The sequence below is a fragment of the Pseudophryne corroboree genome, chromosome 7 (assembly GCF_028390025.1).
Source record: "Pseudophryne corroboree isolate aPseCor3 chromosome 7, aPseCor3.hap2, whole genome shotgun sequence".
NCBI classification, from domain to species: Eukaryota; Metazoa; Chordata; class Amphibia; order Anura; family Myobatrachidae; genus Pseudophryne; species Pseudophryne corroboree.
The window spans coordinates 48,678,717-48,694,863 of NC_086450.1; the positions used below are offsets into that span (position 1 = coordinate 48,678,717).

The 16,147-nt window shown below is 41.0% G+C and overlaps 1 protein-coding gene across 3 annotated transcripts in view; it reads right to left on the reverse strand.

Moving 5' to 3' along the window:
- Window positions 1-15,743, reverse strand: part of ERBB4 (erb-b2 receptor tyrosine kinase 4) — a 1,260,323-nt gene extending 1,244,580 nt beyond the window's left edge. For all 3 annotated transcript variants that reach the window (XM_063933142.1, XM_063933143.1, XM_063933141.1), the window contains exon 1: window positions 15,359-15,743. In XM_063933142.1, the coding sequence (XP_063789212.1) occupies window positions 15,359-15,464 (106 nt within the window). In that variant the 5' untranslated portion in view covers window positions 15,465-15,743. The remainder of the gene's footprint in view (window positions 1-15,358) is intronic.
- Between the last annotated feature and the right edge of the window lie 404 nt (window positions 15,744-16,147).

Consider the following 16,147-nt stretch of genomic DNA (forward strand, 5'->3'; position numbering starts at 1 on the left):
AGAGTTCTTACAATGACATAATAATGAAACAGAGTGCTTACTCCATTATAAACTAGGCTAGCAGAGTGCCCATATGTATAGCTTTACCTGGGGTCACTTTCAGACAAAAACAAAACTTTTCCTGTAATTGATACTTTCTAGATTTTTTTTTTTTTTTATGAAATCCTCACATACTGTGCATAGTCGTTATTCTGAGAGTTTCAGGGGGGTATTCATCGGGAGTAAAAACTCCCGATGTATCTTCGGGTTTTGCGGTCGGCCTATTCGACTTGACCGGTCGTGAAAAAGTGCATTTTTCACCCGAAAATACACAGGTCCAGTGAAACCTGTGTGTTTTCGGGTGAAATAGCCCCGTTTTTGGATGAAAGCAGGGCTGTTTATTGGGGATATTGCTTCGTCTGCCGGAGGCAGGTGAAACAAAATCCCAGATAAGCCACGGCACAGGGCTTATCGGGGCTAATCAGCAAGACGTTTACACCCGCAGTCAGGTAATTGAATATCCCCCTCAGACTGTTATCACACAGTAGATAAAAGTGAAAAAAATTGTGTCTGGAAAATACCCCATGGTATATGGAGGAAATTACACATATGTGTGGATTAGACTTCAGACATCTGTTTTATGGACAATTTAAAGGGCTGTTATACCATCCTGGGCAATTGACAGACATCATTGTACCGTGGCATGACAAGAAACTTATTTGTCACAAAACAAAAAGTTTGACACTAATTTTTTTGATACATATACTGTAGGAAACCAATGATGCAGTAACCAGAACAGGCAAATAATATCTCGTAAGATGCATATAGATGTAGAAAAAGAACTGATCTAAAAGAAAATAAAGACTATTTGACAAAATTCAGATTTCTGTGGGAGTAGTGTGTCTGTGTTACTAACCCCCGAGTTCCCTGTCTGAAAATTGCCCCTATCTGCCATATACTGTATGTAATAGATCACCAAGTGCCCTTACAATTATATTCAAGACCCAGCCAGAGCACCCACATATATATATATATATATATATATATATATGAAAAAACACACACCCTGTGCTGGTTGAGACAGCTGTCGGGCTGTCTCTCTTTATGCAATGGAATCTTTATGAAGAATAAATCATCGTTTTTTTTAATCTCCAAAAGTGAGTACTGGTTTTTCTTTATTCAATACCTGGGGAAAGTGAATGTCAATATTAACCATTTTTTGACATTGCACCACCATTTGTTTTGTTGGTTATATCTTTCACGGAGTGCTGTCTTTTTCATATATATATATATATATATATATATATATACCAAACTCCTTCAGCCGGCACTCCATGGAAAATATGAATAGCCTGCCAGGGTGCACTCACAGGGCCTGCCAACCCCCTAAATACTCTCCAAGAAACAGAGGCACTCCTGGACTAAGTACTTAGTGAAAAATCATGGTGGTTTATTCAACGTTTCGGGGTACTGCCCCCCGTCATCAGGACACAGGTGTGTGTGTCCTGATGACGGGGGGCAGTACCCCGAAACGTTGAATAAACCACCATGATTTTTCACTAAGTACTTAGTCCAGGAGTGCCTCTGTTTCTTGGAGAGTATATATATATATACAATGTAGAATAACGAGGCGATTTTTTATAAACAGGGAGAATGTTTTGTGACATAGAGGGTCTGTTCTACTACTCTTGTGGCAATTTCTAGATATGGTTGTAGAGTAGCCGCGAAAGGGGTATAAAAACAGAGGCAGTCCAGGTGGTGTAATGTTTTTCAGGTTTATATGGACCATAGACATCTCACCTGGATTGTTCGTGATGAGGCGCAGCCTGTCTGGTCATTTGATAGGGTACTTGCACACATTTTATATGCATATGACTATGCCTATTTGATTCAATATGCTACACTGAATAACGTATTTTCATGATTAATGGTAGCATCATGTATAATTGTACAATGTAATTTAAAAAAAATGTTGTTGTTTTTATGTATTGACAACTATGTTGTTAGTTTTTGGTAGCACGATTATGTACATTTTTATCTGCAACTTATTTGATGTAGCAGTCTTCCAAATAGACACGAGTGTTTTTACATCTTTTGTTTTGTTTACAGCGTCTCCATGGCCACACAGGAGGGAGCCGCGACGTCACTTCCGGTGCCGCTGATGCGAGCGGTGACGCCGAACGGAAGCCCGAGTGGCGTGGCCAGGGGAGAACGAGCGTGGGGAATCATGCAGGGGGGGGGGTAAGTTCATTGCTATATAAGTTTGATTTATACACTGTTGTAGTTATCCTGACGAAGGGGAGGTGGTCCCCGAAACGTTGACATTACAAAATACACGTTTGATTTTTTTGCAAGTCTCTGAGTGCCGCCTCGTTATTCTACATTGTGCATTGGGGTGACCCCCCGGAGGAAGGCACCGCAGCAAGTTGGTCCGAAGGGACGTCTGGAGTGCCGGAGCTAAGTGTTGGATATATATATATATATATATTAGATCAATGGAATGCCCAGAATGCCCATTCAAATATATGCAATCCCAGCAGAGCGCCCTATGCAATATTTACCTTTACAGGAATATGCCTAAATAATGTAGCTGGGACTCCCTGGGGTAAATTTACTAAACCTTCTAGAAAGGAAAAAAAAAGTGCTGATGTTGCCCATAGCAACCAATCAGATTCTATCTATCATTTCTCTATTGCATCCTAGATAGACAGAATTTGATTTGTTGCCGTGGGTAACATCCCCACTTTTCATTTTAAGAAGCTTTAGTAAATTCACCCACTAGAATAAGATGTACAGTAACATGCAGTTTTGATCCCAGCAGCATGGTTATAACATTGGTTAGCATCGCTAGGCCAGCCAGGTAGCTCCTGACAACCTCCCCATTGACTCGGCTACTGTGGGAGGATAGGGGAATGTCTTCAAATGAAAAAAATAATGTAAGCTTGGATTCGGTATTGACAAAAGATTTGGCCAATTCGGAGCCCATGGAACATTGGATAAATTTGACCGGGAACACCAAAGCAAATGCGTCTTTCGTTATATATCCTTAGTGGGAACCATAGATGGCAGTGATATGCTGAGGAAGACCAAAGTTGTACTTCGCCAACAATTGAAGCGCAACTTCATCGCAACTGTACATTCCCCGAATTTGGGGGTAAATAACATGCACAGTGATCATTGTATTCCTGCATTAGTGATATTGTGAAGTCATACTGTATTATGCTGATTTTCCTAAACTCTCTTTATGGCTGAGTGCATGGAAACATCTGCACTCACATAAAAAAAACCAACATGTTTCAGATTCATCTTCAAACTATCTGGAAAAACAAAAACACAAAAACCCCTAATTCATGAGCTGCTGTGCATTTAATGAAGGAAGTATTTAGAGCTATCGAGGGACACTTAGCAGAAGAACACACCTGCATATCCTCTTCCCATTGCTGTTTCAATGAGCAACCGAAACACATCTTGAAATCCTTTGAGGCTTTTTATCCAATAGCTGCGCAATATTCCACATCCCCGCAGACACAAGAACACAGAACAGAAATAAGATCCCATTTTTCTATAAAGGGTGCAAGTGACAAAGCCTCACACCTACGGGTAATACAGACTCTGTTTGGCCTTGGAAGACAGTGATCTGATTCTGGATCAATGCATTTTATGCTCAGTCTGAAATAAGTCAACGACAAGGGTATTTGTCACTCAGTCGGCCATGCAAGAAGGCAGAAAACGATAGAGAATAAGAGGAGGTTGGAGATAGCTGATTTTTTGAAAGAATGTTCTTTATATATGCACTTTTCTTATTTTCTTGCTTTTCAAAAACAGCGCACTTGGGGACACACAAACCCCAAGTGCATGTGGTTAGCGCACAAACAGAAGGTTCCACCAATGGATGCACGTATAATACAAAATAATACATAAATAAACATAAACCATACTGTAAACCAGGAATGGAAAATCAGCTTTAATTCTAGCATACAAATATCAATATTCTTCGGACATCAAAGAATTTTCATTCATTACTAACGTAATTACTGGGGCATCTAAACATGCTGAAACTGTTATTAAAAAATAATCAAATTTGGATTCACGTCCAATTTTTTTTTTTTTAAAGCTACTGTAACATATATCTGTAACAGGCCCAAAATACCTTAATCCGACTGTGATTTATGTCCCAAGAATGAAAAAGTTACACAAAGTACACAAAGAACCGACATGCAAAATTACTTGGTATAAACCAATAGCCATCAGTTAAATATTTGAACATGTGCTTAAATGTAGATATTGTTAAGTTGTTAGCTACACATTTTCAACACAGGGTGATACATTATATTAAAACTAAAAATTAAAGAATAGTAATACATGCATACATACAGAAAATAAGTGAGACACATGTAATAATAGATACAAAAGTGAAAAAATAAAATTAAAAAATCCAATCAAATGGATTAGGATAAAATAGATAAAAAAACCCTCACAAAATAATCTGTAATACAGGTTGAGTATCCCTTATCCAAAATGCTTGGGACCAAAGGTATTTTGGATATCGGATTTTTCCGTATTTTGGAATAATTGCATACCATAATGAGATATCATGGTGATGGGACCTAAATCTGAGCACAGAATGCATTTATGTTGCATATACACCTTATATACACAGCCTGAAGGTCATTTTAGCCAATATTTTTTATAACTTTGTGCATTAAACAAAGTGTGTCTACATTCACACAATTCATTTATGTTTCATATACACCTTATATACACAGCCTGAAGGTCATTTAATACAATATTTTTAATAACTTTGTGTATTAAACAAAGTCTGTGTACATTAAGTCATCAAAAAACAAAGGTTTCACTATCTCACTCTCACTCAAAAAAGTCTGTATTTCGGAATATTCCGTATTTCGGAATATTTGGATATGGGATACTCAACCTGTAATTGATAATTTATGCAGACAAGGAAAAAGGGATGATAGCCTAGAAATACTTGAAGAGTGTATTCGACTTTTTAAAGAACTCTACTAAATACCCTCTCTTCTCAATATCAGTATTGATTGACAGCCTTAGATCGGCAGAAGTCAAGGATATAGGTGATTGCTGTGATATAAATGCGAATGATGCCCAATGTACACCAAACATATATTATATGCAACTGAGATTGAGATATATTCTTAAAGAGAAAACCCCCTTTAACAATGTATCCCTATAAAGTAGCAACGCGTTTCACAACTCAGCAATGAGACTGACTGAAGGATGCAGAGATAATTACACTACTTTTTAGCTATGTTTTCAGACCTATGTTTTCAAATTCCAAGATGACATTGTTTCCCTTAAGCAAGACTTTTCATCGATGATGTCCTGAGAATGATGTTCTAATTAGTCAAGCTCTTGCAGCTCATTCCCACCTCGCTGGTGGAAGTGTACTTTTTTAGTGAATGCATTAAAAGCACACCAAAGACAGAATACATTTCCTTCACTTGCTTAGTTGGCACCAATGGGGGTCATTCTGAACCGATCGCACGCTGCAGTTTATCGCAGCGGCGCAATCGGGTCAGAACTGCGCATGTGCCGAGCCACGCATGCCCAATGGCCGAAGGCCGTCGCTGCGCTACGATCGCCTCTGCCTGATTGACAGGCAGAGGCGGTCAATGGGCAGGGAGGGGCGCAGAATGGTGGCGTTCGGCTGCCGTTTCGTGGGCGCGGTCTGGCCAACGCAGGCGTGGCCAGACAGTGTGGGGGGTGGGCCGCAGTGGTCGGGAGCTGCGCTGGTCGGGAGCTACTCCTGAAGTGCAAAAGCAGTGCCGCTGTGCAATGCTTTTGCACTTCTGTGGGGGGGGGGGGGGGGCACTGCCATGCGGGGCGGGATAGCCCTGTGCTGGGCGTCCCCCCACATGTCTATGGACATGATCGTAGCCCTGCAAAATTTTGCAGGGCTACGATCAACTCGGAATGACCCCCAATTTGTTCTAAAATCCTAACCCAACATTTAAAAAAATGAAAGCATGCCGCAAGGGTCATTAATGTAAGTGGTAAATTTGCAGTACAACTTTTTTGTTTGCCTGCCTGGTGAATTCATACTGTAAGTGCATGTCCACATCCCAATTTTAGGAATTACTCCATAAGGGCCAAAAGGGATAAGTGGGTGCCAAGGAGGCACAGCTATTATACCGGGTGGTCTTCAGTATGCCGGCTGTCGGGATCCCGGCGCACAGTATACCGGCGCCGGGATCCCGACAGCCGGCATACCGACACTTATTCTCCCTCGTGGGGGTCAACGACCCCCCTGGAGGGAGAATAAAATAGCGCAGCGCGCGTAGCACGCCACCGTGCCCGCAGCGTGGCGAGCGCATCGTGGCGAGCGCAGCGAGCCCGCAAGGGGCTCATTTGCGCTCGCCACACTGTTGGTATGCCGGCGGTCAGGCTCCCGGCACCGGTATGCTGGTCGCCGGGAGCCCGACCGCCGGCATACCATACTACACCCATTATACCGAGAGGGCACTGGTATTCATAATGGGGAATGGCAACACCCCAACACACAACTGCCCATACCACCAAGTATTGAGGCCCGGTAGATCTCCGGGTGGCACTGAATGGTTCTTGGAATGACAATCTATGCCTAGCTGACAGAAACCGTAGAGGAGTCATTTCCCTATTTGTACACAATATAAAATTCCATGACAGTGATTAACAAACGCTTGAGTGAGTGCCTCCATCTTTTATTAGGGGGTAGTAGCATGGCAGACGCCTAGCAGAGGTGGTTTTCAAGAGGTGCCCTGTGTACAGATTCCATGCAGGCCCTCTCCTCTCTAGGCCAGAGTCTACTGCGTGTGTGTAGGTCTCCAGAAACATGGTACCACGCTGCTGCAAGGCCAACTCGTACTTTTCACTCGCAATTGGATTCCCCACATAGAGTTACTTTAAAGCCCATTACTTATCATGCATATTGCGATCAAATGCACCAAGTTTAGGTGCGTAAAGTAGCTAAACCCATGGAAACAACTGGGTGCGCTGCATTTGGAAGCACAAAAGCCCAACTTTGGGTGGATTTCTGCTCGCCACCTCAGGAAGGTGCGAGCAGAAATAATGGGCAGCCGCACAATTGAATAGCGCTACAGGAGTTGCAGCCGCCATAAAAACAACTGAATCCCCCCTTATGAGACTTACCATTTTTTATTCTGAGCTTACAATTACAGTGTAGAGCTTATAAAGGACCTCTTTACAGATGCAACAATTATCTATTCTGCATCTGCTCAAGCTTTCATGAAAACTCTCTTGATTCCCCGTTAATCTCAAAAAGAACAACAAACCTTTACCCATGTACAACTCTGCATTCTGCTGCTCCTATATGTATTTCTCCAAGGCTTTCCCACTGAAGATTCACCACACACACGTTCAATCACTTCCCTGGGGTACTAGCTACAGATTCACCTCCAATAACACATTCAATGCTAACTGTGGCCCTGCAGGATCTGCTGCGTGTGCTCTCTACCTAGTGTGTCTGTGTTTTTCCATTACACCATTTAAATTGCAAGATCTTTAGGACATGAAATTTACATTTCCTCTTGTTATTGTCTCAGGAACTTTCCCTTACACCCTGCACTTGAGCCTTGTCTGCAGCTTGCACCATTGGAAAGCTCTACACACGCTGGCGGTGCTACGGTAATCAAATATGCCGATATATATACAAATATTAAAGTATTCTCTTTGGGTATGCATATCTATAGACTTCTAAAGTCTATTCCTATATGAAGCTGCATTGGCATTACCCAAGACATGTACTTCAAATGGCCAGGATCAAACCTGTAACACGTAGCACACACTCTGCCCGGCTGCTCAGCAAGACGTCGCAGGCATATCATTGGCACCAAATTATGGGGGTCATTCCGAGTTGTTCGCTCGCAAGCTGCTTTTAGCAGCTTTGCACACGCTAAGCCGCCGCCTACTGGGAGTGAATCTTAGCTTATCAAAATTGCGAACGAAAGATTAGTAGAATTGCGAATAGACACTTCTTAGCAGTTTCTGAGTAGCTCCACACTTACTCGCCATCTGCGATCAGTTCAGTCAGTTTCGTTCCTAGTTTGACGTCACAAACACACCCAGCGTTCGCCCAGACACTCCTCCGTTTCTCCAGCCACTCCCGCGTTTTTCCCAGAAACTGTAGCGTTTTTTCCGCATACACCCATAAAACGGCCAGTTTGCGCCCAGAAACACCCACTTCCTGTCAATCACATTACGATCATCAGAACGAAGAAAAAACCTTGTAATGCCGTGAGTAAAATACCTAACTGCATAGCAAATTTACTTGGCGCAGTCGCACTGCGGACATTGCGCATGCGCATTAGCGACTAATCGCTCCGTTGCAAAAAAAAAATAACGAGCAAACAACTCGGAATGACCCCCTATATTCTAGCACAAAAAAGTCTACTTAATGGCACATCCAAATAGCTCATTCATAAACTGCATGTGGCATAAAACCCCAAAAATCGGCAACTCGTTTCATTTTGGAATGCTCACATAACTCCATAATGCCATTTTAACGGAACACAAAATCTCAAGTTGTATTTTTTTAATATAATTATTTTTTAAATGCCATTTTTTACCGTATTTAATACATAAAAATGATTACTTTTTAATGTTCACAACAAACCATCCCCAATGCGACTGATGACATACAATATAAAGGAAATGAGAACTGACTGCTAATCTAAATACAAAGGAAATAGTCATATTATCGAAAAGAGCACAGCAATAGCATCAATGTTTAATCATCAAAGATACCGTATAATGCAATAATATAAATGACATAATAATAAACATGTAACGCAAACTTTTTTTTTTGGGAATGAACTCCCCCTTCATGGTCAATTGAAGACTGCATCATTAATTAAATTAGAAAATTAATTTCTAAAAAAACAAAAACTTTTATTTTTGGGCCAAAAAGGCTGGTAAGTCTCTGCGATGCACAACTGTTAGCAATTGCGACGTCTACTCCAATTGCAATCCCAACTGGACATATCCCCAAACATTGCTTTGTTTGGGATTTCAGTATGTGCCCTTCCTTATTTCCTTAATAAATGGGGGTCCGCTCTTCCCAATGTGTTAATAAAATCGTCATCTCAAAAATATGTCACTTCCCCTCTGAACACTGAGAGTATCTATTAATGCAAGAAGCAGATTGTCTTCCTTCGTTCCTTAATTTGTTTCATCTAAAAGCAATTCACTCAACATCTTGTCGCCCTCTGGCAGCATGGTTTGCTTATCTGCACTTAATTTCTCATTTGGACCAAAACAAACTCTTTATAGCAGGCTGCTAACCGAGTGGGAGGGGGCAGCTTTTGTTAGAACCAGGGTAATGCTGAAACAAACAACTTGCCAACTAATTCCTCTCTCCATGGTGAACACAGTGTTAAATCTAAAATACACAAATAGGACAACTATTGCAAAATTTTCATTTAAAGAAAAAAAAATTTCCCCAAAATTCACCCAAAAAGCAAAGCAATTATCTTACTAGACTATATATATATATATAATTATATATATATATATATATATATATATATAAATAATTATATATATATATATATAGAGAGAGAGAGAGAGAGAGAGAGAGAGAAATTTAAAATAATGAATTAATTTATTTTTTATTTCTAACTCGTGCCAGCTTGTTCCATCACTTGATATTTGTAAATAATAATTCAAAGAAAATCGTATCATAAATATCAATTATGCCAGGTTGAAAACACAATAGAAAATAAATATTCACAGTTCGTCCTATTTTAAAATATATATATTTTTTTTACAGAAGATAACATATTAAAATAATAAAAATAAAAAACTTACGATGTGGAAAACACTTTGTTTTCCATTTTCCCTCCTAATATTTTGGATTTGTTTTTACACTGTGTAATTGCATTTGTCTCCAGAAAGAAGACATATCTGAGGCGTCCTCCGTAGTATGAAGGATTGTGAGATCACTGTTGCTGCACAATAAGAGGCACAAAAGCCTGTCTTGTGCGATGACAATAGTGTATTATTTGCTGGTTGTGTTATCTGTCACAGGCCAATAATGAAACAACGTCAAATCTCAGAGTATTTTTAGCAGTACATTTTCCAGCTTTCTTTAGTGCGTGTGTGAAAGGCAAATTCAAAAACAAAAAAACAATTATCATGTCATTCGTTACAGAATAATGATTGGACAAATAAGGATGAGATTCTTATGTTTTACATATAGGTCTTTGTTAGAAAACAACATACAAAATACATGCATTCAGGTAACCAAGAATATTGAGGAAAAACTGTCACATGCAAAAGCTTATGCACATTTGTAGTATGTTCCATATATAGTGTGGAGTTTGCATGTTCTCTCCCTCTATGAATGGATTTCCTCTGGGTGCTCCGATTTCCTCCCCCAATCCAAAAAAAAACATACTGGTAGGTAAATTTTTTCTGCCAAAAATGACCCGAGAGAGAGAGAGAGAGAGAGTGTGTGTGTGTGTGTGTGTGTGTGTGTGTGTGTGTGTGTGTGTGTTTCTGACAAAATTGAGTGAGTGTGTGTGTGTATTAAGCAATATCTTGAAAGCACTAGTATGCTAGTGCTTTAAAATAAAATATGATAATATAAAAATATGTGTATAGTAAGTATGTATATATATTTACGAAGTGTGCTCTTGAAGAAATAGATGTACAGTCAGTGCTGCATTAGATAATAAAATATTACACACACACACACACACACACACACACACACACACACACACACACACACATCTATCTATATGTGCATGTATTTTTGTTACTGTTTATATATACAGGTTGAGTCTCCCTTATCCAAAATGCTTGGGACCAGAGGTATTTTGGATATGGGATTTTTCCGTACTTTGGAATAATTGCATACCATAATGAGATATCATGGTGATGGGACCTAAATCTAAGCACAGAATACATTTATGTTACATATACACCTAATACACACAGCCTGAAGGTCATTTTAGCCAATATTTTTAATAACTTTGTGCATTAAACAAAGTGTGTGTACATTCACACAGTTCATTTATGTTTCATATACACCTTATACACACAGCCTGAAGGTCATTTAATACAATATTTTTAATAACTTTGTGTATTAAATACAGTTTGTGTACATTGAGTCATCAGAAAACAAAGGTTTCACTATCTCACTCTCGCTCAAAAAAGTCCGTATTTCGGAATATTCCGTATTTCGGAATATTTGGATATGGGATACTCAACCTGTATATATATATATATATATATATATATATATATACATAATATTGGTGCATGGTGCAAGTCATTAATGTAATGATGACACCTACAGACTGCATATTCAACACACCTATGTAACAGTACAGATAGATAAATGAATGACAGACATGGACCTATCAGAAATATATTTGGAAGACTGACCTAACAAACAGACAAAAATCGAATTCTGCAAAGACTGCAATGCAAATTCCATAAGAGAGATGCTCAATAAAACAAGCTTTGTTCCTCTGTAAATACAACAGAATACAGAGATTCTCCTGTAAATGCTAGAACACAAATTCCTTGTAAGATTTAAGAGAACAAACACGTCTCCACAGGATGGACCTCATATATATTCCTATCAGCCACACAGGCGATGTCAGGATTCAACTGTCAGAGAGTCAACAAGAATATATTTTGCTTTCTGACTTAATTGCATGCAATATAACCTCTTGGTTCCTGAATACTTTTCAGTAAAGCTTTGGTCATTGATAGAGCTACAGATGGGGAGGAAGGCTTCTGGACGACAATCAAACCCATCTAATGCAGGCTGTGCCAAAGTTTAATCATGCTAAATATTTGGAAAACAAAGTGTAGTATTAATAGCTGCATATACAGTATAACACGTTATTTATTATCTATGTATATGGTATCCTTGGCATCACATAGGTAATGTCCAGTAATAAACTAAAAAAGTCAAGTTGACAGTACAGGGGAGAACTAACCACTGTGCATATTTGTACTCCATCCTGATGAAAACAAATTGTCTCCAAGAAGTTTCAAAGTGTTAGAGTCTTCCAATAATTGCAATAGTTTTGCACTCACTGTCAGTGTATCAAATCCAAAAAGTCTGCTAAAAAAAATGTGATTATGCTACAGCCCTGCAATTGATAAATATACACTGGAATGTTAGCTGTTGCTGGTGACACAGTATATTTTGGATGTGCAGCTGGGAGATTTCATTCCACACCATGGGCCTTAACGAGACACAAAAAAGGCTTACAAAGGACAGGGACTCTTGAGATTACAAATGAAGGAGCTATGAGGTCATGTGTGAAGAGGCAGCATACTGTGCCACAACACAATTATAGACCTCCGAGGTCATAAATTTCAGGCCCAGCGTAGAGAGGAGCCCGTAGCGCCGCAGTGTCCAGCTCTCCAGGAATTAAACGGTTAAAGACGCACTTTTAGAAAGAAGAAGACAAAAGGCACAGAGCTGCTTACATTGCACCGTACGGAATCCATACTTCCTATTGAGTCCTATGTTTAACTCCGTAACGTCCGGGCTGTCGGAGTCACAGGTCGCAGTCATTGTCACCAACACATATAACTACTGGTCTCTATTGGCCGCTAAAGGTTTTACAACTGTACACACAATAAATGGAACAGAGCTCCCCAAATCTGGGGGAAAAGCTCCAGGTAGCAGAATACCTAGGCAGTGATTTGTGAACACACGGCCCTGCATGTGTAATGCTGTGTGTACACATTACACATGTCATAAAAGGAAAATAAACTAGTAAGAGTTATCAGGCCAGCCCCTGTGCAAATAAACAGAGGAGGTAGAAGGGAAGGAGGCCAATGGCAGTTGGATTTGGGTTCCTGGCAGGAGAAGCGTAACTTGGCTGGAGCGTGAGGGCAGGAGCCGGGCTGGGATACACCTGCACCTCACTGAACTCTGACGTGTTATATCAGCAGCACCAGCCACATAGGAATTCATGCACTCCATGGATCAGTGATGTATGGCATTACTTGCACACAATGTATTGCAGCCATAATTTAATGTACTGTACATCTCATCAGCGGTATAGATTTTATAATAAAACAAAAGAACGCACATATATACATCTGTGCGAGGCTTTCACTCTAACTGCACATGCGGTTCAGTAATTGCATTATTTAATAGACATTACACAGTGCTTAACTGTCTATTAAACTGTAGAGCACTTTATAAGTCAGGGATCAGGGGCAGCGACTCGAGATACATGATAAAACATCCCGATTACTTACTGTACTAGAAAACTATCATTATATTAACATTAAATCTAGCTATACAATCTTTCTATCTATCTACACACACACACACACACACACACACACACACACACACACACACACACACACACACACACACACACACAATCTCTCTATATATACATATATATACTGTATATATATATATATATATATATATATATACAGTATATATGCACACAATATATGTGTGTGTGTGTGTGTGTGTTTATAGAGAGAGAGCGTTCTAAACACAAACATATATATATATATATATTTATTTATTTTTTAAATCACGAGTGATTGCTTATTATACTAATGTATCTTTATATAAAATATATTGCTAAATATATATATTTAGAATATACACATATTATTCTACATATGTATATACCATATATATATATATATATATATATATATATATATATATATACTGTATATATATAAACACACACATATTTACACATAAGCACATCAGTGTTGATATATTATACAAATATATTTCATATATACACAATTCTCAGGTTTCAAAAAAAAAATCATCTTACAATTAAGGGTATGTTTTCATTTAAAGAGTAACACTACATAGCAGAACAGATATTTATTCATTTTCCTACAATCGTACAACTATAGAGCCCCACGATGCACATCAGAACGGAGATCTCAGGCTGCACCTGCTGCCTGCAGAATCACTCACACACAGACAAGTGAGAAGTGTTATGAGCCAGTCAAACAGGCATGACCAGAAGTCAGGAGAAAGATATGCACACACAGACAAGGAAGAGGGGGAATGAATAGCAGCCCCATAACACAGCACAGCCTGTCATCACCCTCTGATAAGCAGGGGTGAGCAACCCACCTGTACATTAATAGGGGATGTCCTCCCACTACAGGGCAAAGCTGCACCAATAGCCTGTTCTACGTCCAGTAAATATAACAGGGCATGTGCCCCAAACCCTGTACCATCTGTATGCTGTCTTGGTACTGTAATAGGATAATAAAATGCAGTGTCGACTGACTGTGACTGCAGACTGACACAAAGATGAACCTACTGCTTACACTGGACACACCGTTTGATTTGTTTAATAGCAGGTATTTACAGAGTAATAACCCACAAATAAACAGCAGGTGTTCCATGGTCAGGTGTAATCATCTGCAAAGGGTTAATGCCCTCTGCTTAGGGCTATAAGGGTTAATGCCCCCTGCTTATGGCTATACGTGTAAGACTATAACAATACAGGGTGCCTATGTGTCTGAGTGGTGCCCTGGCTCCCACCTTACTGCCAGGAGTTCTCCAGTCATGCCACCACAAATGGTTAATGCCCTCTGCTTAGGGCTATAAGGGTTAGACTATAACAGTACAGGGTGCCTATGTGTCTGAGTGGTGCCCTGGCTCCCACCTTACTGCCAGGAGGAGTTCTCCAGTCATGCCACCACTACCTGTGGAGCTCAAAGTCAAAGGGAGCAGCTCTGCCAGTCAGTGGGCATTTACAAGGCAGGGCACAACACTAGTGATGTGGGTTGCAGGGCAAGAGGTTAACACTGCTTCCACAATGCTGTATCTGGTTTATGTAGTAATAATAAATAATTACAAAAACTAATATAATCATCATCATCATATAATAATAATAATAATAAATGATAAGAATAATATTGGCCAGTGTACTGGGAATGGAGTTTAGGGACCTGGGTAAGTGTGTAGACACTTCAGCATTTCTCCATTAACCCCTTGAAGGAGCAGCAATAAGAGGCTGTGCTGCTGCCCCTCTCGGTAGCTTAGGGGGTGAGAAGAAAACAGCAGAGCAGCCAGATTATGAGAAGTGCAATAAACATGTGTGTACAGGAGAGTGCTGAGAAGAGAGAGTAGAGTATTTTGGGAGAGGAGAGAACAGTTCTGCACACCCCCCCCCCCCCCCCCCAACCCACCCCCACCACCTCCCCCCAATACCCAGGCTCTGCCTCTCTGCAGGGTACCAGCCTGGGCACATGTTGTGGGCACCAGCCTTCTATTATGACGCTGACATGCAATTTATCAAAGACTTAAACAGAACTGGTTCCATTTGACAAGCACACACACTGTACTGGGCATACATGTGCCACTTACCTGACTGGCAGCAAGCTCCTTGAAGTGTGCCCACTGCCCACAGCAGGCTCAGCCATCCAAAGCAGAGCTGTCTCCTAGTTCCACACATCCCCATGATGCAGGTCATGTCAAATCCTCTGCAAAATTACATGTCCCAGGGGCATCTCCTGTATTCCAAAACTGAGTGTGCCCCAGTGGCTGGCACTGCCAGGCTGGCACGAGTCTCCCCCTGCAGGGTAAAAGTTACTCCTCCAGCCAGCTGTGTGCCCTCCTGGCACTGTGCTCTCCCTGCACTTGCTCCTCAGTCCTACTATGTGCCGGTGTATGGCTCAGTCAGTGCAGGCTGCTGCCTGGCTCCATGCAATCATATGGGAAGCTGTACGGGCAGCAGCGGAGACTGCGAGCTCCCGCACAGGCCACGCCCACCCGGCCACTGGTCACGCCCACTCCGGGAGGATGTCGGGCAGCGGATTGGCTCAGGCGCACCCCCCCTCGGATTTAAAATCCACATGCAGGTTGCACCTGTCACTCCGTGCAGACCGGCAGCACATGCCAGGGGAGTCACTAGGGGGGGCGGCACATCTGTGGGCGGCACAGAGGACGCAACTGGTGCAAAGAGCCCACCACTTACATGGCATCAGTGTAGCGGTATAGGGATCACAGGGTGTCATATGGTGTCACAGGCATTTGGCCAGTGATAGAGGTCTAGGTGAGAACTGGAACCGGACCGTCACCCTGCAGTGCACCCTTCTGTGGAGCTCGCTGTGCCCGGGCCGTCCCTGTCCGGGGGCTGTGTCTGTCACAGCTGTC